This window comes from Rhynchophorus ferrugineus, unplaced genomic scaffold, assembly GCF_030347505.1.
Source record: "Rhynchophorus ferrugineus isolate W39M unplaced genomic scaffold, kcgeb_rfMv2 rfM3, whole genome shotgun sequence".
NCBI classification, from domain to species: Eukaryota; Metazoa; Arthropoda; class Insecta; order Coleoptera; family Curculionidae; genus Rhynchophorus; species Rhynchophorus ferrugineus.
The window spans coordinates 38600948-38628427 of NW_027472582.1; the positions used below are offsets into that span (position 1 = coordinate 38600948).

At 33.4% G+C, this 27480-nt stretch overlaps 2 protein-coding genes across 4 annotated transcripts in view; one reads left to right on the top strand and one right to left on the bottom strand.

Annotated features, from left to right (window-relative positions):
- LOC143194144 (uncharacterized) overlaps positions 1-27480 on the top strand; it is a 626523-nt gene that overhangs the window by 127224 nt on the left and 471819 nt on the right. The window lies entirely within an intron of this gene.
- Positions 16577-19192, bottom strand: LOC143192637 (uncharacterized). Its single transcript, XM_076398104.1, has 4 exons — positions 19044-19192; positions 18913-18986; positions 17062-17614; positions 16577-17003 (listed from the first exon to the last, which is right to left on the bottom strand). Exons 1-4 carry the CDS (start codon positions 19114-19116, stop codon positions 16759-16761), a joined length of 945 nt encoding a protein of 314 aa, XP_076254219.1. The 5' UTR covers positions 19117-19192; the 3' UTR covers positions 16577-16758.

A 27480-nucleotide genomic window follows, 5' to 3' on the forward strand; every position in this document is an offset into this window, starting at 1 on the left:
TCCTTTTCAATATTTTCATGTTGTATGTTCACACTTTTAATATTTACTCTATCGCACTATTTTGTTCGGCCAAAGACCATGCAGTACAAAAATTTACCCAATGTGTTTCATATAAAAATTACTCCAGGTCGTTACTTAATAAAAAAAAAACTATGGTTAAAACGATAATTTTGTTAGATATTAAGATCGCAAAGTAGAATTGCTTGCTTCATCCGGCATTGCAGTTACGTTATTGGAAGGCGATCGCACGTTCAGCAGTCAAGCTGCAAGTGAACATGGAAACTAATGAAACTTTACTTTGCAACATTTCGAGGAATTTTGCGATAGCCCAAGTGTTGCAGCACAGCAAATTACAAATTTGATCGCAAATTGATGAATACACGATGGCACATAAAAAGTCTTTGGAGTCATAGAGAAACGTAAAATAATTCATAAATAAACATTTTAATGCTGCAATTTTAATAAAAATGTTTTGAATATATTAATGAGTAGTGGTAGGAGACCAGTTTTAACATGTGAAGTGTAACCGATTACCGCGTCATAATTGAATGCAGCTCGATGAGGATTAAGCCCAACATTTCTACGTTATTCATTTCAATTCCATAGATTCCGTTCAGTTTCGTTTTGCGTTTCGCGATTCTCGTCTGTTTGACATACTCGTTTATATTTTTGGCTTGCAGCATCGCGACTTCCACGACCTAACTTGGTAACTCTAATTGATGCCATTTTGAGAAACTAAATTCAAATGAAAATAAAAAATTGACTCTCTTAATGTTTCTGTATAACCGTATTAAACTAAAATTTTAACGGTGGGCGTAATTGTGATGAACTAACTGCGATGAACAAAAACTTGCTCAATAAATGCAAAAGTGAACAATATTTCAGATCGAGCAGACTGTACATTAAGGAATTAGTAAATATATTTTTATCGATATATGCTGACTGATAAATCTATTAAACAATTGTCAAACTGTCATTTTAAAGCGTGCGAAGACTAAACACTTGTTAAAATTTCTTAATTCTTTTTCTTATTTCAATTTTCTCCGCAATTTCCTTATTTTTTCTTTATCTGTATGTCTCGTTCTTTCTACTTATTCTACTAGGTTCTTACATTCTACAAGGTATCCTAAAACTAAAACAAAAAATGTAAATTAAATCGATAAAATCGTTTTCTTATATAGAGATTAATTAACATATACGGTGTGTTTATTTTATACCAATATATGTAATGAGCAAGACATAGAATTTCGTTTACATTAGAACGGAATTGAGTCGGAATGTGGAGTTGCGGCAAAACTATCGTAGTTGAAGCTGTATGGTCACAAAGGTTTTCACAGAGCCTAGTCATTAACTATTGCAATTACGCAATATAAAACGTCTATGTATTAAGAAAGACTCCTAATTCGTGGATTTCTGGCACAAGTGTAGTGTTACATAAGGCGGAATGCAGTAGCTCAGTTTCTCAGCCGCAGGATATTGAAATTTGGGAACCGATGTTGGGTATACATAATTCTATTTAGAAGATCATTAAAGGCAAACTAGTCTTCTTAAAAAATTCTTAGCCTTAGACCATTGGAATTTAGAGTTATCAAATTTTGGAAAACCATTCCATAGAGAGACAATATGATCCTCAAAGGCAAACTGGCGGAGGATGGTACATGCGATACTCAAAAATAATTTTAAAAAAGTTAATAGTTAGTTTATCAGTTGTCCCGAAGGGATAGCAACCACGAAGCCATTTTAGCCGTCTTTAGCAGGGAGGTGACTAACGTGGCTATGTGCAAGGACCATCTTTTTTAAGACTACGTGAATGGTTAATGAGTGAGATGGGTTTGGTCTGTATTCAAATAGATAAAAATCCTCACTGTCAGTTCTCCTTGTATCACCGTTCAACAAATCGCTTCTTATTTTTTTTTTTGAATTAAACCATTTTAAAGTAATTAATAGTTTTTGTGTTCTAAAACATTTATGAATTAATACTTTACTTCATATATTAATGAAGAACACCAATCATCAATAATTTAAGATTAGCTCTCTTGAAATATACTTCATTATTTTTTGCAGATATCTGTAAAACAATCCAATTTATATCAAGGATTTTAAAAGCGAGAAAATAAAAAGCACTGGCTACAAGTTCAACTACCACATAAAGAGATCAGGGACCCATGACGAATCCTTTGTGCGGCGCAACACATTCATTTTAACTTCCGAGATTTCCACCTGTCGTCGACGACTTTTCTCAGTGGCCGCGCATTGTTCGGAAAATTACGGTGAACGGCATCGAAGAAAGTTGAAATTAAAACGGCGAAGTATAAACTGAAGCCTGGCAATTTTCTTTGAACGCGTCTCTCTCTCTCTCTTCTCTCTCTCTCTCTCTATTTATCGTTATTAAAGAGAATTCGTACACATTATTTTGATGATTGCCTAAGTTATTTCATGATCCTGTTTACTATTGTTTTCCGTTGATTTTTATTATTTGTTTTTAAAATTCTTTTGAGGAAATTGGAAATATATTCTCTCGAGATGCTAGACAATTTCATTAGAGATTTAATCTGTTTATGTTTGCTATAAAATTACATTCGTAAAATGGAAAGAACCTTTTCTCGGTTAATTTTTATTTTGTGTCGCTACTTTGTTTTCGCTGTCTTAGGTTTATGGCGTTTGAGTAAAGTTTTTATGAAGAATGCGGTGTTAGGAAAGGACATTTCTTGACAGGTCAAAGCTGAAATAAATCTCGGAAGCTAAAATAAAAGGACAAATAACCGTCTTTGGTTTTTGATGTCTTTACAATATTCTTTAGATTACAATGTTTGCACATTTAGAATATTAAAATTGTGTAGAGGAAAATATTTTTCGTATCTGTTTCATAAAATATTATATATCATTTAACACCTAACCTAACTCTTCTTATGGAAAATGATAGCCTGCATTTTCAGGAAGTTGATTTACAACCTCCAGAATTTGAACCACTTGTCCGCATGAACGAGCTGCTGCTGTAAACATTCTTGAATGGTAACCTCGAACCTGGAGGTCCCGTGAAGAAAGCAGTGTCGTCAACGTAAAACGCGACGTCAATGTGCTCTTTTCTTAGCAGATCTGAAATAAAGAGGTTAAATAAGGCTGGTTACAGCGGAGAAACTTGAGGTACGCCAGCGTCGATTTGTTTTCGAGTGGAAAGGTACTGCGGGGGCTGATAGGCTTTTAGTCATATGGAGATGATTTTGCTCCTTCCTTGGGGATAACCGTTACATGTGCATTTTTTGAGGCTGTTTGGTGCTAGCTAGTTTTCGGGTTAGCTTCCTGCCATTTTTGTTGCTCCATGCAGAACTTTATGGAGGTCTGAATTCGGTCGACATTTTCGGTTTTCTAGAAGATTTGCAGCAACTGCAACCGTGAAGTTTGCGGTGTCAATTTCACCGCAGTTGCTGCACTTTGGAGGTGCTTCTGGGAATTTGATACTGCATCTAGTGTCATGATGCCTGATGCATGATGGCACATTTGAGCCACCGCGGGGGGCTCAGCAATGCGAGATGGAATGCCCGAAAAGCTGTCAGTGATGACGCCCAGTTTGGTCATGCAGACGATCTGTCGCTCTTCGCGATGGACAATTACCTGAAAAATCGGTAGTTCTATCCCCGATTTTATTTTCCATCTTTGTACGAATTTGGAATGGACGCCTTGATCGAAGAGAAGTTACCTCGTATCAATGGAAAGTGATCCTTATAATTACGCGGAATGCTCTCTCCTTCGGATGACAGAAGGAATGATAAGGATAATTTCTTTCCTCGAGCAGGGTAGTGAGTTTTCGGTAATCATCGCTTATGGCGACGAATAAGAAAATACCCTCCTATTTGTTTCGGGTGATAATGTCGATTGATTGTGCCTTGGAGATACTAATGAGCTCCATGAATTTCTTCTTATTACGGAGCACTATTGGTGGGATTGTTTCATTTGGGGAAGTTTGAGGAATAGTCGCCGAATTGGTTAACACTGTTATTGCTGTGGAGTTTGGTTAGTAGCTTGGCTATTTACCTGCGCAGGTTGGGTTGGTCTGGTGGTTATTTGTTTCTGTGGTTACTGTAGGACACTCCTGATAGCCGGCTTGGTTTGCATTAGTCTGGTGGTGAATTTATTAATTAGTTATAGAAGTATGTTAGCCTTCAATGGTCTGTTCGTTGGCTCTCCATTAGGTAGATTGAATGGCCGCCTAGGCTACTGGCTTGGATTTTGGTTTGGAAGCAGTTGCCTGTTTCGCCTTGTTGGCGGCCTTCGATAGCTGGTATTCCTGAAATCGAGTGGCAGGCCCTCTTTTCCTTTTCCTCACCAAGGGGAAACCATCATCTGGGTCCTCAGTTTCGTCCGACCGTTGTGCGGGTTCAGCTGCTGTCATCTGGGTTTCTGTGGCAGCAGCAGTCCTAATTTATATGGCTTCTTCTTGAGATTTCATGAATTCTCTTACGGTGACGGTGATGATTTTGATTTCGACTTTCTTATCTTCGCACGACGCCTCTGTGCTTGGGCTAATATTTTTATTTCGGCCACCTGTTTTCGCAGGTCTTCATATTGCCTTTGTAAGTTTTCAATGAGCAATTCCCGTCGTCGCTGTCGTCGTAAGATGATTAATCGATATTAGAAAAGCTAGGATAGTTATCAGGAGGTGACGTCGGCTTTGACGCGCATGAAGCCATTGCCTCGTCTGTAAACGCGGAATTCCGGCGCTTATAAACGCTTTTTTAAAGTTTTTTGGCGGAAGTGTAATAACTGCTCGACCGTCTCGGAGAAAGTTTCGGTTAATTCTCGCAAGCGCGGGTAGGTTTGGTGGATTGAACCCGACCGTTCTCTTCGAGAGCTAGCACGGAACTATCTAAAAAGATTTGTTTAAAATGTGTGATACGTTTGCTGACAATGGAGAGAAAATTCATTCGAATACCACTTTGAGCATTATTTAGAATATTTTCTGCGGTTTTATCATTATAGGTTTGTCTTGGGCTAACCGCCTTGTTCTGCAACCTGGATAAGAAACTTAGATCATATTGATATTTCGTCTACAAAACGAGCTATTAGTCTGAAGTGACTATAAATTTTTAAAATACAAAAGGAATATTTTCCGAAATTAAATTAAAAGAAACTAGTAAAACAACTAAATCAGATTATTTGGTGAACGTTTAATGTAAAATATCATCAAAAAGTTCCCCTTTTTAGATGAAAAATTATTATTTTCTATGAAAATGACGAATCTGTGATTTAAAATATAAGCTGGTCCCGGGATTTTCTAATACTTAAAAATTCATAAAATGAAGAGGTAATAGATGCAGTAGAAAAGTATTTTACAGGTCTGTTTTAAAACTGATGCAACGTATTGCAATAAGTGAACTGAACTTACCTATTACCATAAATCCATTTATTTCAATTTGTTTAATAATTTTTTAAAAATATTTTTTAACAACCTAATAATGACTTCGGCTCATACGGCTTAAATTTTGAAAACTATCTTCACCTCTGTATGTCTAAAAATAAAAATAAAAGTATTAACATGAAGTTCAAGAAAAAAATTAATATACTGGCTAACTTCTAGACATTCTGTCTGCCTACATAAGGAATATTCTAAAATAGGGGCGGACAGAATATTCTGCGAGTACATCACCGTTCATGTAATATCCTAGCAGTCTATAAATGTATCAAAAAATTACTTTATAAATGTTATAAATATACATAAATATTGAGAATTCAGGTCATTTAAACAAAAAAAACATCTACCGGTTTGATAAGATAGCCGCTGAAGGAAATAATTATAATTGTCGAAAAGTTAAAATAAAAATATTAGCATCTCACACTCTGTACATATGCAAATATACGTAATTACATATATAATGTAATGTTACAAGTAGCAGTGAATTCCAGTCATCTCTGTTTAAGGCGTTGAAACGTCGCAATGATGCCTCATTAAACTTTGACTCTTAGTTTATTTTAGCTTTCCTGTATTAGAATTCTAATGAAATTAAAATAATGAAACAAAAATGTTAAAGCCGGCTAGGTTGGCGCAGTAGTAAAGGCAATATGATAGTCCTCCTACTGTTGCGATAGTCGCGGATTCGAATCCTGCTGGGGCATTATTATAAATTTATCTTTGTGATTGTTTAATATTTGTGATTTTCCTCGACAAGAATGTAAAATCCAACATCCAACAACAATATATAATTTTTTTTAACATTATGGTTCAATGTTCACTGCTACTTTGCATACAGCATATATAATGTTGAATAATTAGATAGAAAATATATTCATTTTAACTCAAAGATTCTAAAGTATGTAAGTGGTGTGCAGTCTTGTACAAATGCAGACAAAATGGTCAATGTCAGGTTAAAACGGTAAAAAAAAAATGAAAAAATATCGATATATCTGTAAAATCCATAACAATTTTCTTTTTGAATATGTGAAAAGTACCAAAAGAGATATTTTGTTTCCAAACCGCTATATTTTTCTGAACAAGGACATTTTTTGTGTGTTAAGATAGTAAAATTTATAAATTCGATATTTTTGTAAAGGTTGATTAGTGTGATCATCCGATTTCTAGCCATTTTGTTGGAACATGGAATGCAATATGACATGTTTAATATATCAAGGGATTAACATAACAGCCGACCAGTGGATTAGATCAGATTTTATATTAACTGTAGCACATCCCAAAATGATTATTCCATCAGTATTACATAGAGTTAATGACAGAACATTGTAAATTCTTTTTCTAAAGATTGTGACTTTTTTAATATTTTTCAGGAGAATTTCTCATAAAATAAATTGAAACTACATATCCATGTTGGGCTTGATATTCGTAAAATGATAATAAGGTTTATAAAAATCTCTGATTTTTAATTTTTATATATAAAATTTGTCGTATAAAATTTTGAGATGTAACAGGTCAATTGAAAAGTCCCCGGTCTACCATAGTAAAACATACTTTTTTGGCAAAATTAATGTTTCCATTCAACATAATTCACTTCAAGGGTGATACACCGATTAGAGCGACTCTCCCACTTTTCGATACCATTTTTGTAGTATGATTTGTCCTTTGCCTCAAAATAGGCTTCAGCTTCGGCGATCACCTCTTTATTCGACGAAAAGTTCTTTTGAGAGCATTTCCTTTGATCATACTTTTGAGATCTGAGAGCATGAAATAGTCCCTGGGGGTCAGATTTGGAGAATACGGTAGATGAGGAAGCAACTCAAAGCCCAATTCATGGATTTTTGCCATCATTTTCACTGACTTTTGACACGGTGCATTGCATTGGTGAAGAAGCACTTCTTTTTCTTCGTATGCGGCCGTTTTACGGCAATTTCGTCCTTCAAATCGTTCAATAACACTACGTAATAGTCGCTGTTGATGGTCCTTCCTTTTTCAAGGTAGCCAATGAAAATTATTCCACGCGTATACCAAAATATAGAGACTATAAAATTGCCAGCCGACTGTTGCGTTTGCCGACGCTTTGGAGAGGGTTGATCATGTGCAGTCCACTCGGATGACTGTCGATTGGACTTCGGAGTGAAATGATGGAGACCTGTTTCATCCATTGTCACATATCGACGAAAAAACACGGATTTACAAATATTCGCGAATGATATGAGGTACACGTTCAGTTTATGTCTTTAGAGTATCTGCTGTTTCATTCAATTTCAATTTACGGTCATTCAAAATCTTTTTGTGGGTTTTTTAAATGTTTTTGTCGGTAACAACTTCTTTTGGGCGTGCACTGCTTTCACCGTCTTCGGTGCTCATTTCACTATATCTAAACCTAGCAAACCAATCCTTGATGGTTGATTTTTCTGGCGCAGTGTCCGGAATCTCGGCATCAATCCAAGTTTTTGCTTCAACTGTATTTTTCCCTTCAAAAATCAACATTTTATCAACACACGAAATTCCTTTTTATCCATTTTTTTCACAATAACCAATGTTGCTTCACTTAAAATTCTATAATTCACAAACTAATGATCTGACAGCTGTCAAATTTATACATGCATATATTTTTTAAGGTTTAGCACTAACTAAAAAACAAATTTAATTCTGGGTTTAATTCTGGTAGTGCCATCTATGTTGTAGGTGATATCAGATAGCGTTTAAATATTCAAAAATATAAAATAATTAAATAAATTTAGTTACAATTTTTTTACAAACGCTTTTATAGTTGGTCTGTGTTATATATTTATATTATATAAAATGTAATGAATACGCATATTACATAGATACATAGGCATATTTATAATTTTTTCCCTTACAAGAAATTCTCTAAAATAATATAAATATCTAAGTAAAATTATTTTTATAAATATATAAGTATTTTTATAAAATAATTAAACCACAGGCATAAATGGCATATTCTCTGGGATTGTTATATATTTAATTCAAGAAAATGTTTCTTTATAATCTCTTAGCAGTAGGCAAATATTTCTTAAGAAAATAAGAAGAACGCGGTGCGCGATCTCAAGAGTGCCGTAAAAAGATTTTTCGCTTTCCATTTCAGCTTCCGAGATTTCTACCTGTCGAGGGTGGCTTTTCTTTTCTGGAGCATTGTTCAGAAAATTACCAACAACAGTACGGAGAAAACTCAAACATAAAAGACAATGAGAAAAAGAGGCCAATTTAAAGTAGAAATTAGTTGTAATGGCGTAATATTGTTGTTACTCAGTTTAAGGAGTTAAGTCATCTAAACTTTTATGTCCAAACATTATACGAACATTCCTATATTTGAATATGCATGTAAAATATAGTAGTTTGTGAAATAAATTATAAGTGCAAATTGTTCAATTTTGTGAATAAAAAGTAGTTATAAAGTTATACTAAATATATGGATGTTTGATCGCTGTAAATAAACTTTTCAGGAATTCCTTCAATATGTGTCGTTATTGAATTGCAATGATATAAGTTACGTGTGAGCTAATGACAAAGTTATTTTTCTATTTCAATTATAAAATAGTTTATTTCAAGTGTCCATGTTTGCTATTATATTTGGAATGTAACATCGTTCAAATATCCGCTGCTTTTGATTTAATATATTCGGCTGAATTTGACAGATGGTTGGGGTGTTATTGCTTTAAGAGCGTTTGTTAATAGTGGCTTATTATTATATATCTGAATTACGGTAAAAGTCTAGCGAGGTTCAATAGATAGTAAATTTATATCCTGCGAGAGATAATCAAACTTTCAAATTCATTACTCATGAATAGTCATATCGTGACATCTAATATGTTCAGCCAAGTGAGAAAATATAAATCAATTATCATAGTTCTGTGGCCCTCACCGTAGCTGCCAACGTCATTTTCGAAAAAATTTTCACCGATAAGAGTCAAAATTAGCATCATGCAGTAATTGCTTATAAACGTTTTACGATTTAGTGAACCTAGTGTGGATTGGCGTCCTTAAAAGTTTCCAAAGATTGTAGATCAAAATTCTCTTATTTTTAGACCTAAGATCCGATGCAAAATTCAGTAACCAAAATTCTGCAACATCTCTTGTGCTTGAAGGGGCGATCTGGAGATCCCATGTATAATTTTATTTACGCCATCAGTGGTGAATTTGGTGAGCATGTTTAAAAAATGGAAATTATGCAGTAAGATAAGTAAGTTCAAAAAAACATACAATCCGGACGGTACAGGGCGAATATGTCAATTAATAATATTTTTGGACTACAGTTATTTATTATCAGCAGAATCATTAAAGAAATGGTTTTTCAAATCTACCTTATATAAGAATAAGGATAGCTTTTCCATACAAAGAACTGAATATTCCCTCAGTATATTTGTATATGTCAATTTCTTGTTCTGGAAAGGTGGTATTTCTAGTGTAGATAATTAATATCTGCACTATTAAGTATATATCAAGCCATTATAATAAGGCCTATTGTCACTTTTACCGAGAAACATATATTAAAGTAAAGATGGATCCCTATATTATTGTTTTCTAGAATGAAAGTGTTTATATTGAAAATGTACAAGGGTCACTTGATAAGAACAAAATAGTTCTCGATTTATATAATTTTAGAGGGGATTAATGTCTTGAAGACAGAATATTCTGTCTATTTTAACATTTCTGTACCATTTGAAAGTAATATTTTAGATTAACTACAGTTATATTCTATTATCTCTTTTAATATTATATCCGTAATTTGAGTTGGTATATCTAAATAAAAAATTACATGAATTGTATTTATTTAACGAATAACTCTATAGTAATTTATATAGAATTTTTTTATGCGATTAGCTAGTTTTAAGGCGGATTCATTCAAGAAACACCGCGAATTCTTGATTATTATTATGAAGTAGCTACAATGTTGTTTACACCAACTAATAAGATGCCTAAGGCTCTAATAATAATAGATCTCTCTTTGAATGTGCTAGTTAATCGAACGATAATAACGAGAATAAAACTTATTAAATAAGAATTAAATATGGTCGTATTTGTATACTTTGTAGGCTTCTAATTGTCTGATTTTATAGGCATGTTAAAATATTAACAAAAAGTGGATGTTTAATTGAAATATTTTGCATTTTTACGATAATGTAGATATAAGACGTAGTTAATTGAAAGTATACAATATCAAACAACTTAAGACTTAAAGCTTTCTGTTTCGTTATTTCTTTCAGTTTACATAACTCTTCGGATCATAAAAATAGTGCGGAAAAATTGGAATAATATATTATAACACAATTTATTGCAACAAATGAAAAAAAAAAACAAATAAAGAAAATAATGTAAGTAATATACACACAAACAATATAAATAATATATTTTAATAAAATATAAAACAAATAAAATATGTTTTTTCGACATAGTGTATTTTAACATATTTTTTAAAGTTTTATGTTGATATTTTATTTCAAATTTGCCTGAACGCTGTAAAACTGTATAGATTATGTACTTACCTTTTGTTTGTTTTCTTATAGACTCTGATAATTATTCTATTTTGATAGTTATTAGCATTTGGCCGTTGATTATAAGAAATCGTTTTCCATACTTTCAAATCAATAAAATTATCTGATGAATCTAATAATTTTCCAACTCTTACCCTAGCATTCGTTTTTAGGGTATTTGTTTTTAGATGATATAACCAAAAAATAATTATTCGTACAGTAGTAGTAGCACTTGTACAAATAATTTGAAAAATTCAACTTCGCCAGCTGTTGTAATTTTGTAATGTACACCAGCTGCATACTTTATACACTTACTGTCGCATTATTTGATGTTAATTTTCGTAATAATGTATTATATAATAAATAATTATATTACATTAACAAAATTTAGTAAAAATAAAATTAACCTAAAAATTACTTCCACAACTCTTGTAAACACAAAATTAACCATAACTCTTATAAACAACTACGCGTGGCGTGTGCGTATATGTCAAGCTAGTTTAGAGTAAATGCGTATGAGCAATTCTAGCCAATCGACATGCACGTTGAGGTCCTTTTCCTGCCATTTCTCTGTTTTCTAATAGATAGGATAGCTCAGTGGTTCTTTGTTTAGCCATTAAATCAGTCGCCTTTTCTCTTCGTGAAACGAAAGGTTTTTTTTGAAGTAAAATAAAGTTTTTTTTTGTTTAATACTTTTTCACCTTTTATAACTTGCGTTTATTCAATATTAAATATACAACTTTTTTTTTATTAAGATTAGAAACTTTAGAAACTTTATTTAGAGAAAATGCTATAATGTATTTTATGCAAAATATTTCTCCATGATAACCTTCGATTTTTCATGGACTTATGGCAGCATATAAACTTTGCATTGGAAAAAATTCCTGGCCATTTTGACGTTATTATAAGAGGTAAAGCTCAACTCAACCAGTTTAAAATATACGGAATACTGATATAATATTTAAAATAATTATGTTACATAGACATACTAATTTTTACGATATAACGTTTAAAACGAGATTATTTTACATTACTTATTTCCCGGCATTCTCTTTTGTTGAAGTGACCATTTTGTCTATTTATTAAATAACTTATAACTCATAATCTACCACTGCGATCAGTAGTGATAATATATAGTATAATAATCCATATAGAATAAGATGGAACATTAAATTTATTGAAAAGTAGGAATTATATTAGATTTAATATAAGACTGATCTGCTGCAACTCAGAGGTAGAAGCTGAACAATGATGTTTAATCAGCGGTATTTTTATTTAAGATCTCTTGAGGTGGTTACAGCATGATTCCCTACATAAAGTAATAATTTTTTGTTTAACATTATTGAGGTATTTAGTGGATATAAACTTTAGTTTGTACTTTTAACTCTCAGTACTGTTAAAAAATAACAGTAGTGAGAGTGAAAAATCAAAAAATGATTTTTAGAGACTTATGGTAACATACACTTATAAAGATATTGAGACAATGGTAAAGAATGGCTTAGAGGACCAGAAAACTTCGAGGACAATTTCTCGTAAAATTTATTGAATTATTAAAAAACAGATAAACTCTCAAAGGACTTTTGGGCACCTTAGCAGTTGAAGAATCAACTTAATGCTTAAATGCCAAAATCTATCGAAGTGACTGAAAATGAATGAAATTAATATATTTTAGATCCAAAATATGTTAATCCCAAACACATAAAATTATGAGATAATGCAGTAGAATCATCCACATCGACATCGAAGCGGAATTTTCATGAAGACACATAAAGTGTTGGTATGCCTACGACAGGATCAGTAAGGTATAGTATAATGAAACCGAATTATACTATTAGTGTGAATGTCTACCGACGTTAGTTGAACACATTTAAGGACGCATTATTCTAAATCAGTTACTTGGTGTAACAGCGCGTAAAAAACGAAAAGCTATCCTGTTTTAGGCGTTGCTCGCAACACTACATACATTATTGTAGGTCTAATGGGAAGTTCTTCGGCATCAAATGTAGTCACCAAACACAGCACCTTCTGATTACTGTTATCTGTTCAGACTTATAGAGCATGGCTTGGCTGGCGCATGGTTTTGAATGGCTGCAGAACTGTGAAACTCGAAGATTGTCATCGAAGTTGTCAGATGGAAAGAGATAGAAAAAGTTGTCAAAATTGATGGAAAATATTTTGAAGAATATATATTCTTGTAATTTTCCTAATATACATCTTTTTAAAGCGAAAAAATTATCAATATACGTGTAAATACCTTATATAAAGCTAATTTATTAACATGTTTCATGGACGTTGAGTGCAGTCATAAACAAGATGTACTGATGCGAAGTGCCGTGTTCCTTACAACACGTTCATTTCAACCTCCGCGATTTCCACCTGCCGCCTTCGTTGGGTTGGTTCTAAAGTCGTATTGTTCCCGGAAATTGCGAAAAATGTCGTCCCGAGAACGCGAAATTAAAACTGTGATGAAGAAAAGCCGATGTCAAAGTAGGGCTTTACATCTTAATGTCCCTTTTAAGAGAAAAGGACCAAGCAGTGCCATTGTTGGGAATGTTGTCTTTTAAATTATTTGCCGTTGATTCTATGGCCGAACTGTAATATTAATGAATATAAATAATTGACTTCAAATTTAAATTCTTCAGTTTTAAAAGAATGCTGCCTACTTTATTTTGTGATTGTTATTAATTAATTCGATTTTTTAGCAGTCAAATATATTTAAAGACTTTATTCAATAGAAAGTTATCTCTTTCAACATAGTAAAATGTTATTTTACAATTATAAGGTTATTATAATAAATAAATTGCATCATCTGAATATAATAAGTTAAGGAAACAGTAATATCTTTTTAAAAGTTAACCAATTGATATACATTTCAAACACAAATAAAAAATGTCGGTTTGCTAACTAAGCAGTTGCCAGGGAGAGTGGACCTCCTACTCCTGCGTCGCTGGTTCGAATATTACTGATGCATAACAGTGTAAAATCCAACAAGGAAAATGACCTCAGTCATGCCAGTAAACAGGCCGGGCGACGTCGGATGTTTTGTAAGACTAAGTAGAGTAACTTCCAGGTTGGTCATTCGCCAGTAGATGTCAGAACTTATGTTAAGCAGTATGTTCAGTCCACATAAATCTTAGTTAGTAATAACACCTTAAAATATAACCAAAAAATACAAAATTATGTGTACTGACTGATAAAAATAGAGTTACCAACATATGGTAATATTTTAAAATATTGTTATTGTCAATATTATTCCCAATATGTTTGGTTATATTAGTAAAATTTGGTCTACATTACCGTTAATTTTATCCTAAAAGTTACTTATACTTTGATTATGTACTTATTAGAATAACGCACACTAACAGAGAAACATTTCGTAACGTTCGTTAAATAAAACCACAGAAAATACTTGAGAGATAATGTAAATTTAAAAGACCAGATTGCAAATACATGTGTAAATGAAAATCCAGACTACATGATCTATACATAACATAATATACATCTTTCAGCTAATGAATTGAGACAACCAGAGGCGGGCATTTAGCTATAAAGATGAATCCCCCGGTTTTTGTTGCTCATTAACAAAACTTTCGCTTCCTTTATTAACTATATCATCAGTACCATTGAAAACATTATCAGCTGGAACTACATCTCTACTGAAATTGTTTTAAGTAAAATTTGTAAATTAATTTTTTGTTATCAAATGAAATCATTGGGAGAAACGAAAATCGTTCAGAATGACTATAATAGTAATTTGAATCACCATTCAAGATTCAGGGCCAAGTATACCAAATTGCTTCGTTGTTTTCAATATCAGATAATGATTCAAAATATTTGCAAATTTGTGTTGTCATTAACTGTTAATGAAGCTTCAATTTTTATGACTGGTAATTTCTTACGACCCATCTCAACGTCGAGGTAGGCGTGTATAGTGCAAATATAATACAGCTTAGACGCTGAGAAAGATGATGTGAAGGTAGTCATCAATAATAATTTTAATCATCTTATAGTATTTGTTTTATTTTCGAAACACATTATGGCATACAAGCAAAAAGGCAAAGTTCAGGCAGGAAACATCGGTTGGGTCCGCTAGTAGTCTTATATAAAATGCCCAAAATTATTTAATGGTCTATGTTTAGTCTAGTATATAGATATATTGAAATGAAATATAGTAATAGTCATCAGTATACTTCGATATATAGTCGATATCGATATTTTCAGCGATTAGCTGACCACGGTGCGTTCTTCAGTTTTTCTTTAATAATTTTACATAGAAATATCCGCAATGAAAACAAGCAAATTAATTTTAACGGAATTTTTCAAAAATGTGACGAAAATGACTTTCTATAATCTCCAAATCGTAATATCCATAAACTAGCTAAGCAAATGACCCTACTTTTATATTTATAGTGCCTTGTTATTATAGTTCAAATGGGCTATAACGTGGCTTCTCTGAAAACCAAATACCGAAAGTTGAAGAAAAGAATCGGAGATGGACTAAGTGGCTTCTACGTTGCTTTAATAACTTCGTTTCATAATTTCAAATTAATTAATAATTTCAAACGCATTAATGCTTTAAGATACGGTTCGTACATTAAAAATAATTATTATATTAAAATAAGTTATTACCCATTCGATAAAGTAATTTAGATTCCAACAATTTATTATAAAAGATGGTGCCTTGGTACCTTGGTGTCAATAGTATCGACAAATCAGGCAAATCGATCGATAAAGTAACGGCAAGGCAAATTATTTAGTTGTCCGTTGTGTATTTGGATATATTTTTTGGTTATAATTTATTGTATGCTGTTCGGACTCACTGCTACTCATCAGTGTACATGATCACAAATTCCAAACCTCTCCAAGTCTAATTGTAACAAAAACTGTTGATACATAAAACAAAACTGAGAATTGCGATATTACGCAAATTAAACAATAAAAGTAATGAATGTCAAAAATATAGTATTCGTTCCATTATTAACGTTTGTGTATTTAACTTAATAATAACAAATCTTATTTTACACAGAGATATAACAAAATCATGCCTCAATTTTGGTTGTTTAACCAATATTATTATTCACCAAAATATTCAGTCATTAATAAGCATAGTAAGACTGGCATGGTTAAATGCTTCAACATTTGTACTATCATAATTATTTGCATACTGGATATTATTTAAATCTTTGTGAATCAATACAACAAACATTTCCAAATTTACACTATCTACTTGTCTGGAATTTCATTTAATATAGCTTGAGAGTTTAGCTAATACATTGGCTACAACCATATTGGTAGCTCTTTTTTATAGAAAAAAACTTGGCTAAGTTATTTTCATGTCCTACATCTGTTTCATTAGTACATGGTATTTATTCTTCACATTCCCTTACACTCATTCACCATTTGAAAACTTAAACCAGATTTTTTTTGTTAAAATGCTGAAATAATTATTTAAAATTGTATCATGTTTAATGCTACTTTTCAGATTTACGCATAATGAGTTTCGAAATGAAAATAAATCATAAAAAGAAATGAGCAATATTTACACGCTCCAGGTTAATTGAGTACCGCCCAGGATCGTATACATTTTACCATCTTACCATTGTGTATATAAATGGAAATAAAATACAAAAAATCTAATTGCCATAAATTTAGAGAACATAATAAAACATTTAAATGCATTTATAATTAATTTTTATTACTTTTATAACTTACAATTTTGATGAAATTCAAAAAGTTATTTTTGAGTATATACTTAACGTATATATTTGATTATTTTATCCTAACATAATGATCAATCAATATATCAAAAAGTGGTTACTGTTGCAACACTTGATGACCTGAAATAGCACAGTTAATTTAAATAGCTTGGAATCTGGAGCTTAGTCCACCGTTTCTAAAAGCAGCAGCGAAAAATGGATCACCAAAGGAGGTGGCGTGGGAAGTAGCTGCACTTCCTTTTCCAGTGGAGAATGCGTTGGCAATAGCGGTAGCAGATCCTGGGAAGCTTCCTTCTTCACCATTGGCGGAACGAGTACGAGCTCTGCCGGAAGGGGAGTTTCCACCGATGAAGATTGGGAAGAAAGTGTTGTAGGCTGATGCACCTTAATATAATATAGTATTAAATAAGCGGATAGAGTTTGAGAAAAAATTATATAATACCTCTTCCTGGAGCACCAAAAGGCCAACCAGCGGCACTATTATCAGCAGCTGGAGCGGCAGCTGGCTTTCTACCCTTACTGGCTTTGTTTTTTCTGGATGGAGCAGGTGCTGGAACAACTGGAGCTGGGGCGGGTGCGGCTGGAGCCGGAGCGGGAGCAACTGGAGCTGGGGCAGGAGCGACTAGAGCGGGCGATGGAGCTGGCACTGGAATGGGTTCTGGTGGTGCAAGAGCTTCAGGAGCGGCATCCTCGGCGGCAGGGGCTGGTTCGTCGGAAGGTACCTCGGCTGGAACTTCAGCAGCTGGTTCAGGAGATGGCTCAGCAGCTGCATCTGGCGATGGTTCAGCAGCCGCATCAGAAGAAGGTTCAGCGGCCTCATCGGAAGATGGTTCAGCAGCTAATAGAGTAGCTTCAGTAGTTCCAGATTCAAGGGAGACTTGGTCGTCAATGTTGCTTCCTTGGTCTTCTTGCGGCAAATCCTCTTGTGGTTCGGTTTCATTGAGGAAATCTGGCTCTTGAGGAAGATCGGCTAAAGGTTCTGCCAATTCTGGAGCCTACGATTTGGGAAAAATCGATGAGACAAAACATATCCATGTTATGCACAGAGTGTAATTTGTACCGAACGAGATTGTAGCAGCAGTACTTTTATTCTAAATAGTTAATTCCTTTCCAATTGGCCTAGCATATTTATTTTTAAAGTACGTGTGTTTTGATTTAGTATTGGCAATATTGCTGCTGTTTAAATATATACATATTTTCGTTATTAAAACCAAATTGTATTATTCTTGAGTATTGGCCTTTTCCGCTTAGAAATGAAAATGAAAATAGAAAAACTTTCAAACGGTATAATTTGGCACATAATTTGAAAATCTATTTATAAAGTTTGTTAACCGTGGTATCGAACGGCGATACATGATATAATATCCATTAAACCATCAATGAATTAGAGCAACAAATATTTGACCAGTTGATTTATTTTGTATTATTTAAAATTATTTTTAACTAAGATATTACTCATAGAATGCTTTTAGCTGTATGAATTTTCTTGGATAAGCCAACATTTAAAAAATTGGGATATAGTAATAACATTATTATTAAAAGAGATATATTGTATCATTAATTTTCTGATATAAAATTCAAGCATCATCGTAATTCAATTCGCCGTAATCATGTCAGTTATTAAGATCTCGAAAATTAAAAGTGAAACCGAGCTTACGTAATAACCGTGCTTATGTTTTCTGTTCAGTTTAAAATAAACATGAAGAACAGTTTAGAAAAAATAAGAGATTTCAAAGGCTTATAATAAGCATCAAGAAAATAATGAAACTAATGCTAGACAAAACTGTTTTTAAGAATCAGTACATAAATAAACTAGAAATACCGAAATGAAATGGGTTTGAATACTAATTAATCAAAATCAGATTGTAGTAATTAATACTAAACAGCAAAGAGTTTGCCGGATATTTACCATATATTTGCGCAATTCACTTCAAGAATAGGTCATTACAAATCGCCATTTGAATAAAAAATCAGTTTAAATAATTTAACAAGTCTGTTAATACAATTCAGTTGAGTTAAATAAATATATTTATAAATCATACCGAATGATTAATTTAGAACGATATTAATTTTGTGATTTTTGTCTATAAATTATTACTCAAAAATAATGCTGTGAAAATTTTTATTGGCCTTTTGTATGAATTTTAAAAATGATGATTGTGGTAGTATATTTATCATATTAACATATATATATATATATATAATATATTACGAATTATAGTTATTGGAGATAACTTCAACTAGAAAACTTTTTAGTATGTGTTTCATATAATGTTCTCTTGATTCTACATACCTCAGCTTCTTGTCTGGCATATCGTGGATTGCCGTAGTAATTACGACCAACCACCTGACCCTTTGGAATTGACCCTAAGAGAAAAATGTAATAATTATAAAGCAATAAAAATAATTTTATAGAGAACTCACTATGATGCTTAGCAGGGGAAGCACTGCACACAACCACTACAACAAGAGCGCACAAAATTTGAGCGAATCTCATTTTTCTAATAGAGATCAGTGAAGAACTCGACGGTTAAATTAATTGAAACTGCCTTGGGTTCCAAAACACAAGTTTGGATGTGATGATCGTAGGGATTTCCAAGCACAATATATATGTCGTAATCTATATCTCCCACCCCTTTTTCACTTACTTAGACATACACACCTGGTAAAATCTAAACATTCCGTGCACGTTCGGATTTATATTATAGTTTGTTTTATAGACGATGTGGTTTTTTGAAATTTAAATTTTAGTTTTGAAGGATCAGAATTGTTTAGAATAATTTCGGTGACGTTTAGAATTTATTGGATTAAGAGTAATAATGGGTTTGTACATTATTGTAAAATATATTCCACTGTTTAGTAAGTTTTGTGTTCGGATATTCGTGGTATGATTGGTCATTACATCGTAGATTAAAGGGAAGATATTGAATAAATAGGCATTTTATAAGACACGCGAGTAATATTTTGACTGGTATAATATTTGTATGCGTTGCATCATCCTTATTATTCGTAAGATTTAGTTCATTCTAGTTTCTGACTTCTTTTTTTTTGTTGATAAACCTATATAGTTTCCATTACTCAGCAGACATTGTTTGATTGCCGAGAGGGCAATACTCTATGCTCTCAACTCTTTCACAAAGGAAAACAACATCATTCCAGATGAACAATTCAGCTTTCGCGCTCACCACTCATCCGTCCATCAGGCTACCCGTCTGGCCGCACACATCCATCATGCTCTTGACCAACGCAAAAAGCTTGGAGCAGTTCTTCTGGACCTAACCAAAGCCTTCGACAAGGTCTGGCACGACGGATTGATCGCAAAGTGCGTGCGGTTAAGGCCTCCCAGGAGACCTAACCGCTCTCATCAAGTCCTATCTCTCGGACAGATCTTTCCAGGTCAAGATCAGGCTCACTTTCCAGTCGTAAACAAATCGATGCTGGCGTACCTCAAGGTTCCCCGCTGGCCCCAGCCTTATTTAACCTCTTCATTTCAGATCTGCCGAGAAAAGAGCACATTGACGTCGCCTTTTACGCTGACGACACTGCTTTCTTCACGGCCGCCAGGTTCGAAGTTACAATTCATGAACGTTTACAGAAGCAGCTCGATCATGCGGTCAAGTGGTTCAAATTCTGGAGGTTGCAAATCAACCCCCTGAAAACCCAGGCCGTCATTTTCTATAAGAAGCGTTACGCACTGCGCGTCTCGCAACTTAAGATCGACACCGCAATAATTCCATAGCTGGATAACGTCACGTACCTAGGTCTTCACTTCGACCGGCGGTTCGGTTGGCATTCCCAAATTCAGAAAGCAATCCAAAAAGGTTCGGGGATAGCAAACCTGCTATCTTCTCTGATCTGCCCTTCTAGCAGACTTCCCATTTCCATCAAATGCTTATTTTACAAGATGTTAATTCGATCCGTACTCCTCTACGAATCTAATGTCTACTTCAAGTTTGTTACATCCAACCAGGTCAAACGGCTTCAAGTTTTCCAAAATAAGCTCCTCAGGAGAATATTAAACGCTCCATGGTTTGTCAGAAATAATCAAATTCATAGGGAAACTGACACTCCAGAAATCAAGCACTTCATATCTCAATCATTCCACAAACAACAACTCAGCTCAAGTTCTTCTGAAAACGCGCTTGTTCGCGAGCTGGTCGACATGCTGGGAGCTTAGCACCGCGTCACCGCCAAGCTTTTCCAGGCAGAAACGACCTCATCCGTCGCTACAGTCATAACTTTTGACCCCATACAACAGTACCCAGTTGTGTGGTAACTCAGGTTCGCGAATCAATAGAATCGCCGAGTCCTCGTGCCCAATAACGGCTGCCCGATCAGCGGGTGTCATATCCCCAAATTCAATGCAGTAGCAGTAGTGATCCACAGGGGCAACTGTGAGGCGGTTTCGGTTTAGTGTATTGGTAAGCCCAGAGGCAGTCCCACATAACACGGTTCAACTCGTCACTCCAGGGCAAGTCTCCGCGACCAGGTATGCGTCATGCATTCCACCGCCTGGTTTTTAGGCCAGAACAAAAAAAAAGACATTGTTTGACTGTCCACAAACAACTGTTACACTTTTGAGAGCAATATTAAGTAACCTATTCGGAAACCAATCATCATTAATGATTGCATGTATTTTGATTAGCGATATCTACTGGTAAAAATGAGAAATATCAATATCGAGAACTGTTAAATACCCCTAATTTAACTGTTCAGTTTTAATATTTTTAACAGTTTTCCATATATTATTAGAAGAGTCAATCAGCATACTCAGGCGCTAATCGTGGAGTGTTCAAAATTGCATTTTTGATAACCATTTAACTTTTCAGTTATTCAGCATAGCTATTGAATCAACTGCCACCGGGCGTTTACATACAATGCAAAATTTCAAAGGGAGCAAAAATGGCTACCACAACTTATTGAAAATGACATTAAGAACCATTTCAATGCCACGATCTATTGCTTACCGGGCAATTGGCGTATCTATTGTTTATTGCAACTGGCGATGAAAAGCGTGTCTGTTGTTTAATCTACATTATATAAATGTTGGATCTGCATTAACACTGAAGCGAAATATTCGAGTCTATAAATATTCTTTGCATTCAAAGCATATGCACCAGAAAGGTGTAGTGTATTACGATTAGCTCAAATTCGCATCAATACTTCGCAATGTTGCCGCATCACTTTTGACTTTTAGTTTATTTTAATGTAAACAAAATAATGAAACGAAAATAATAATATCCAGTATAATTTATTTTATGATTATAGTATATTACTTGTGCATATATTGCTAAAGGACTATAGTTATACAGCCACAATAGTTTGAAAGTTATATAGTTGAGGTTAGAGTTTTTTTATATTCACAACTCTTTCCCGCAGCACCATGAGTTATATTTCTAGGTACATTTTTTGTATAGTGATAACGACCGGAGGATTAATCCACCTAATTAAAAACTATATATCCACTTAATGTATTTTACTTTCACTATGGAGCATATTTATTATTTAACAATTAGTTCTTGTTTCCTTCGTTAGTGTGTTTCCATGTTAAGCCATTTTGGTAGCATTGTATTTCCGTTAAAGGTTTTTCTTAATAAAATTTAGATTTAATCACTTCATTCTCCCTAACGCATTTGCCATATCCGCAAAACAATTAATATTCATTCTCTCCTCATACATTATAACCAAATGCTCATGTATAGTCTTCACAATTACACACATATCTTTGCATCCTTTTGCAAATCTTTTCCACACTATGATATAATTTTCTGAAGTTTTACTTTCTACCATTCTTCTCTTCTTTATATACTCTGTAAGAAATTATAGTGAACTTTAATCTATTTGGAGTAGTTGGTTACGTAGGATTACTCAGACAAGGGATGCCATAATCACAACTACAACTATAATTATGCAGAGCTTTAAAAGGAAATATCTATCTAAAACGGTAAAGTTTAACTATCTGTTACTTTTGGTTCATTCATATGTCCTTCTCCTCTGCGTTGCTAAAAGTGTCAGCAGTTCGGGTATTCTAAATCCTCTTGTTCCACAGACCCTATTTGTCTTTCGTGTGGACTATGTACTGTGGACTACTAACTTTATGTACTAAGCCCCCTCATAGTATAATATATACTTGGCAATTCAGCAAATGAGAACAACAGAGGGAGTAATATAAGGAAGCTTGAAAAAATATTTTATATTTTGCCAACGATTGATAATTGAAAACGATTAACTCTTTTATTGCGCTTGCTAGAGAGTTCCCACTTCTACTATTGCTATCTAATGCTCATTGGAACTTCAGAAACCTTCAAATAACCTCAAAAACTTCAGTACCCAATAAAGAGTAGGGTAGGGGTACCGGCAATTCTGCCGGCTCTTCTTAAAATTCCACCTCCTTTCTGAGGATTTTCCTCTCTTCCCTCGATCCCACAACAAGCCCACCCTCCAGAACTATCTCCAGTCCCTCCCTTACACCTCCTGGTACTATAGTAAAATTAGTCATCTTCCTTTCATCAGCAGGACTCATGATATCAGGGATCCTATTCCAAAAGCCGCAAAACATCTGAATCCTTCAAACTCAGAACCTATTGGAATCAGAACAATGGAATCTCTACGGTTTTTTTTTTCAGAAATTCGCCGAATTAAACAAGTATGTCGAACAGTCAGACCTCCATTCGTGTAATTGCAAAAAATTAACTTTTGCCCAGCTGACTGCCCGTCTTTCCGTAGATATACAGTTTTTAGAAAAGTTAGAGCCATCGCAATCCACGCCTTTGGAAGCGTTGCAATTATGGTTCATAAGTTTGGACATCCAACTTATATTCCTCAACACGGACCTTGAATCTAACAAAGTTTTTGAAATCAAAAGTGACTTCTTTAAATCACAAGTGTCTCCTGTTACCCTGGAGTAAAATTTAATCGGTTGAGACTGGGACACCGTTATTTCTCTCACGACTACTTGGTGTCCGCTAGCATTCCAAAAAGCTTTAAATTCTGTGACCAATCCCCTGTCTTCATTTTTTATCTTTAGGGCGATTACCATCGACTTTTACTAGAATAAGGTTCAATCTGATAATAAAAATTATACAGAAATTTTATACGAATATTATGGTCGACAACAGTGATGACACGTTGATGGAATTTCTACAATAGATTGATTATATACATACATATATACATCTACAATAGACTGATAACGCAGAATGTTATTCATATGAACCCTGATTAAATAATTTTGGTTTGTCTTTGTTTTATTCAACTGTTCTAGCCCTTCCTGTTATTCTGAATGTTAACATTTCGTTGTTGACGTTAATTTTATCTACAGTCAAATATTTGTTTATCATTTATTTTATAGACATTTATACCTATTCACGTGCTTTGTATGGAATGGACGATTTTAAATACAGTAACTCAATTGTATAGTTGGGAAATGTCGCCAAAATATATTAGTTATGTTAGATGAATTTTAAATACTATAATTAATAATATATTTTAATTTTATAATACTATAATATTTAACCTTTTAGATAGTCATTATATTAATATTTATTATAGATGATGTTGTAATAGAGTAATTAATGAACTTGCTTCAATTAGTTAGATGATGATACGTTTAATTCAATTTACTTTCTGCGACATACCGTCAGTCGAAAATTATTAATAATGCCGCGATCCTCCTACGAATTTGCTGCAGTCTTGGAAACTGGCGATTCTCACGAGATCTCGAGGTAATTAATGTGATGGCAACTCCAACAAAAGTCACCTTAATGAATGCCCTTAGATAAATATTAGATTTTGGGTGGGTGTCTTTATTTATTTATTTATTAATTTATTTGTTTTTTCTTGATAAAATAAAATATTTTTAAGCTACTAATTGTTGACAGCAGTTTCATAATTATACAGGCTATCCAGAAAAACAGCATGAAAGTTGAATTTATCCTAACACGGAAGTATTGTACACTAATAAATTAATTTTTGATTCAGGGTATTTCGGCATCGGTTTATGTACCATTGTGTTATATTTTCACTCTGTGCTAACTCATTTGTCGTGTTTTTAAGATGTCAAACAAACAAACCTAGTGCTATAATGAAGCTATTTCGTCAAGGAAAATGCTAATGTCAAATTGTTTGTCTGCTCAATATTACGCAGTCAACTCTCAATCGTTTCAAAGCACTAGGCAATGATGACCGGCATCCAAGAAATGGAAAAAAATTGTGCCGCCGACACTTCTGCTAACACCAACCACATCAAGAAGCAAGTGCAGCCAAATTCTAGAATCTCCATAGCAAACGCACCACCACCAAAATGACAGGAGCGGGGTCCGCTGAGGCTCCCGGCACGTCGGCCATCACCGCAGTCCCTAATGGTCTGGGGCAGAATTTACGTCAGCAGTAAGATTCAGCCCTCGTTTTTGCGCATCAAGGAATCAAAATCAATCAGGAAGTGTATCGGTGCGACCCTCTCGAGGCTGTCGTACCTCCGTAGTCTCAGCAGCACTTCGGTGATGTAAATTGGATGTTCCAACAGGACTCTGCCTCTTCCCATAAGGTAAAAACAATGCAAGAGTGGTGCGTAGCCCATTGGCCGGACTAACATCATGTGGTACATTTTAAAGGTCAGAGCAAGCCCTGGCAACACAAGGCTACGCGCCATAACAGTTTGGAGTTGCTGAAGCAATCATTGCGTTGACAATAAGATAGACAGTTTTCATTATTGCATTTATCAGAAGCCAACAATTTCAAATTATGTTGAAACCTGTTTGTAGCCACGGGAGGAAGCCACTTCGAAATCGGCTTGTTAAAGGTCTATGTTATAGTTCTCCAATTAGTAAAATTATCACTTAAAATATTTCATGCAGTTTTTCTGGGACACCCAGTAATTATTATTATTACTATATAAATAAACAAGGATCTTAATAAACTTAGGAATGCTCACTTAAATTTGAGCTTACTATACAATTTGAATAAAATTTTTAGGGCATAAGAGTAATCTTCGATTATGTTTTACCAAAACAAGAAAAATTATAATTTATGTTTCTAAGAAATTTCTAAAAAGTTGTTGGAATCATTTTTTAGACTAGTATTCGTTTTAATTCCTCTAAGAGCTGAAATCGAAGCCAAATTTTATTTAATAATAATAAAATTGGGACACACGTTTGGTAATCAATCTTGTATCAATTGTCAGTTCTTACTTTGCTACAAATAATTCCATATTATTTAAATTATGGATTTATTTTTGGATTTAAGTTTCTTCAGTAAGAGTAACAATTTTTACAAATATCGCATCTCGCCTAATCAAAAGCTAATAAGTGCTAATAATTTTAATTAAGCGGTAAAATGACATACTGGTATTATGAAATATAGTTATCTTTATTAGAGTATAATCGAAATCCAAATCTATCTAGCCCAATAACCAAACAGAGTTGTAGTAACACAGCAACACTGTAAATATATATATATATATATATATATATATATATATATATATATATATATATATTTAAATCGAAATATTAATCAATCTACTATCTTGACTAATGATTTAAATAGCCTGAATGACTTCTACTGATTTACTGAAACTACTTTTGTTAATAATGAAAAATCCGCTATTGCTTCAGAAATCGATCCGTACCGTGGAGACTAAACCGAAAGTCACGTTGCAACAAAATCAATATAACTCTTCCGCAAATACGAAACATAATTAAAAACGTTACAACTGACCAGAACATTTATTTTGATCTTTCGTGTCGACAAATCCCGTGAGAGCACCACAAATTGGCTTGAGGACTGTACCGGCTGAAGTTGCGTTACTAGATCGACGGAAGCGCTTAATACATATACAATGCAGACAATAAAATATATATATATATATATATATATATATATATATATATATATATATATAATATCTATATGTGATTGTTGGGTACTGGAAAATGAAATATGTCTGGTTCTTCTGGGGTAACTGGTGTTATATTATTGAGTTTATAAGTTTTTAATTCAAAATATTTATATTATATAATAACTATTATATACTTGTATTTTAAATACATGTTTATTAGTTCTTCTTGAACCTTTTGGTTTATCACCTAATCTGATGAATTTTATCGCTAAATGTAGTCTTATCTGAAGGATCTCTAGTTTATTGCCACATCTCTATGTATCTGCTAGATAGGATTATACATATGTGTAAAACATATGAATTAAATACATATGAACTAAATACCTTTTAAGTTAAATTAGTTAAATATATTTTTTATGCTGGATAATGTTTTCAGTTCTATTAAGTGTTTCGTTCTGATGAATGGTCATGTTGTTATTATGTTGGAAATGTACCCGAAAGCTTTTTTTAGCATTTCCTTTCTCTAGGAAGCATGTTCGAACAACAATTTCTGTATGTTGCAAAAGTAATATAGCCAACTGAATATACAGCTTAAATTAAGAAGCAAACAGCAAACAAACAATAAAAAAAATATATAAAAAGAAAGGACAAGTAAAATCAAACAATAAAATCCCTGAACGCAGCCTACGTAGGAAATCTAAAAATTACTAAGAAATTGGAAACGCATACAGTTTAAGAAAAAATGGATTTTATAATAATTATGAAACAATTTTAATTGGTGTGGTCGAATATTGAGAAACGATCATTAGAAAGATTTGTAGAAAAGGTCATTATATTATTAATCTTAAAAATAGTTTTTTTGATGAATAAAAACCGAATTAAAAATTTTTATTTAATTTAGCTGTATATTTATTGACTAATTATTAAAGTATAGGATCTTTCATAAAGCAGCCCAAAGTATCAAAAAAATCCATAATATTAATCCATTGTTTATATATTTGGTTACATCTGATTAACAAATTA

What these genes read in the sequence shown, in the direction of transcription:
- LOC143192637 (XM_076398104.1), bottom strand. Translation starts at nt 19,116, where the DNA reads ATGAGATTCGCTCAAATTTTGTGCGCTCTTGTTGTAGTGGTTGTGTGC. An exon ending in TTCCCCTGCTAAGCATCATA is followed by an intron (nt 18,987 to 19,043) that starts GTGAGTTCTCTA and finishes TTTTTCTCTTAG; the next exon opens with GGTCAATTCCAAAGGGTCAG. An exon ending in ATGCCAGACAAGAAGCTGAG is followed by an intron (nt 17,615 to 18,912) that starts GTATGTAGAATC and finishes CCCAAATCGTAG; the next exon opens with GCTCCAGAATTGGCAGAACC.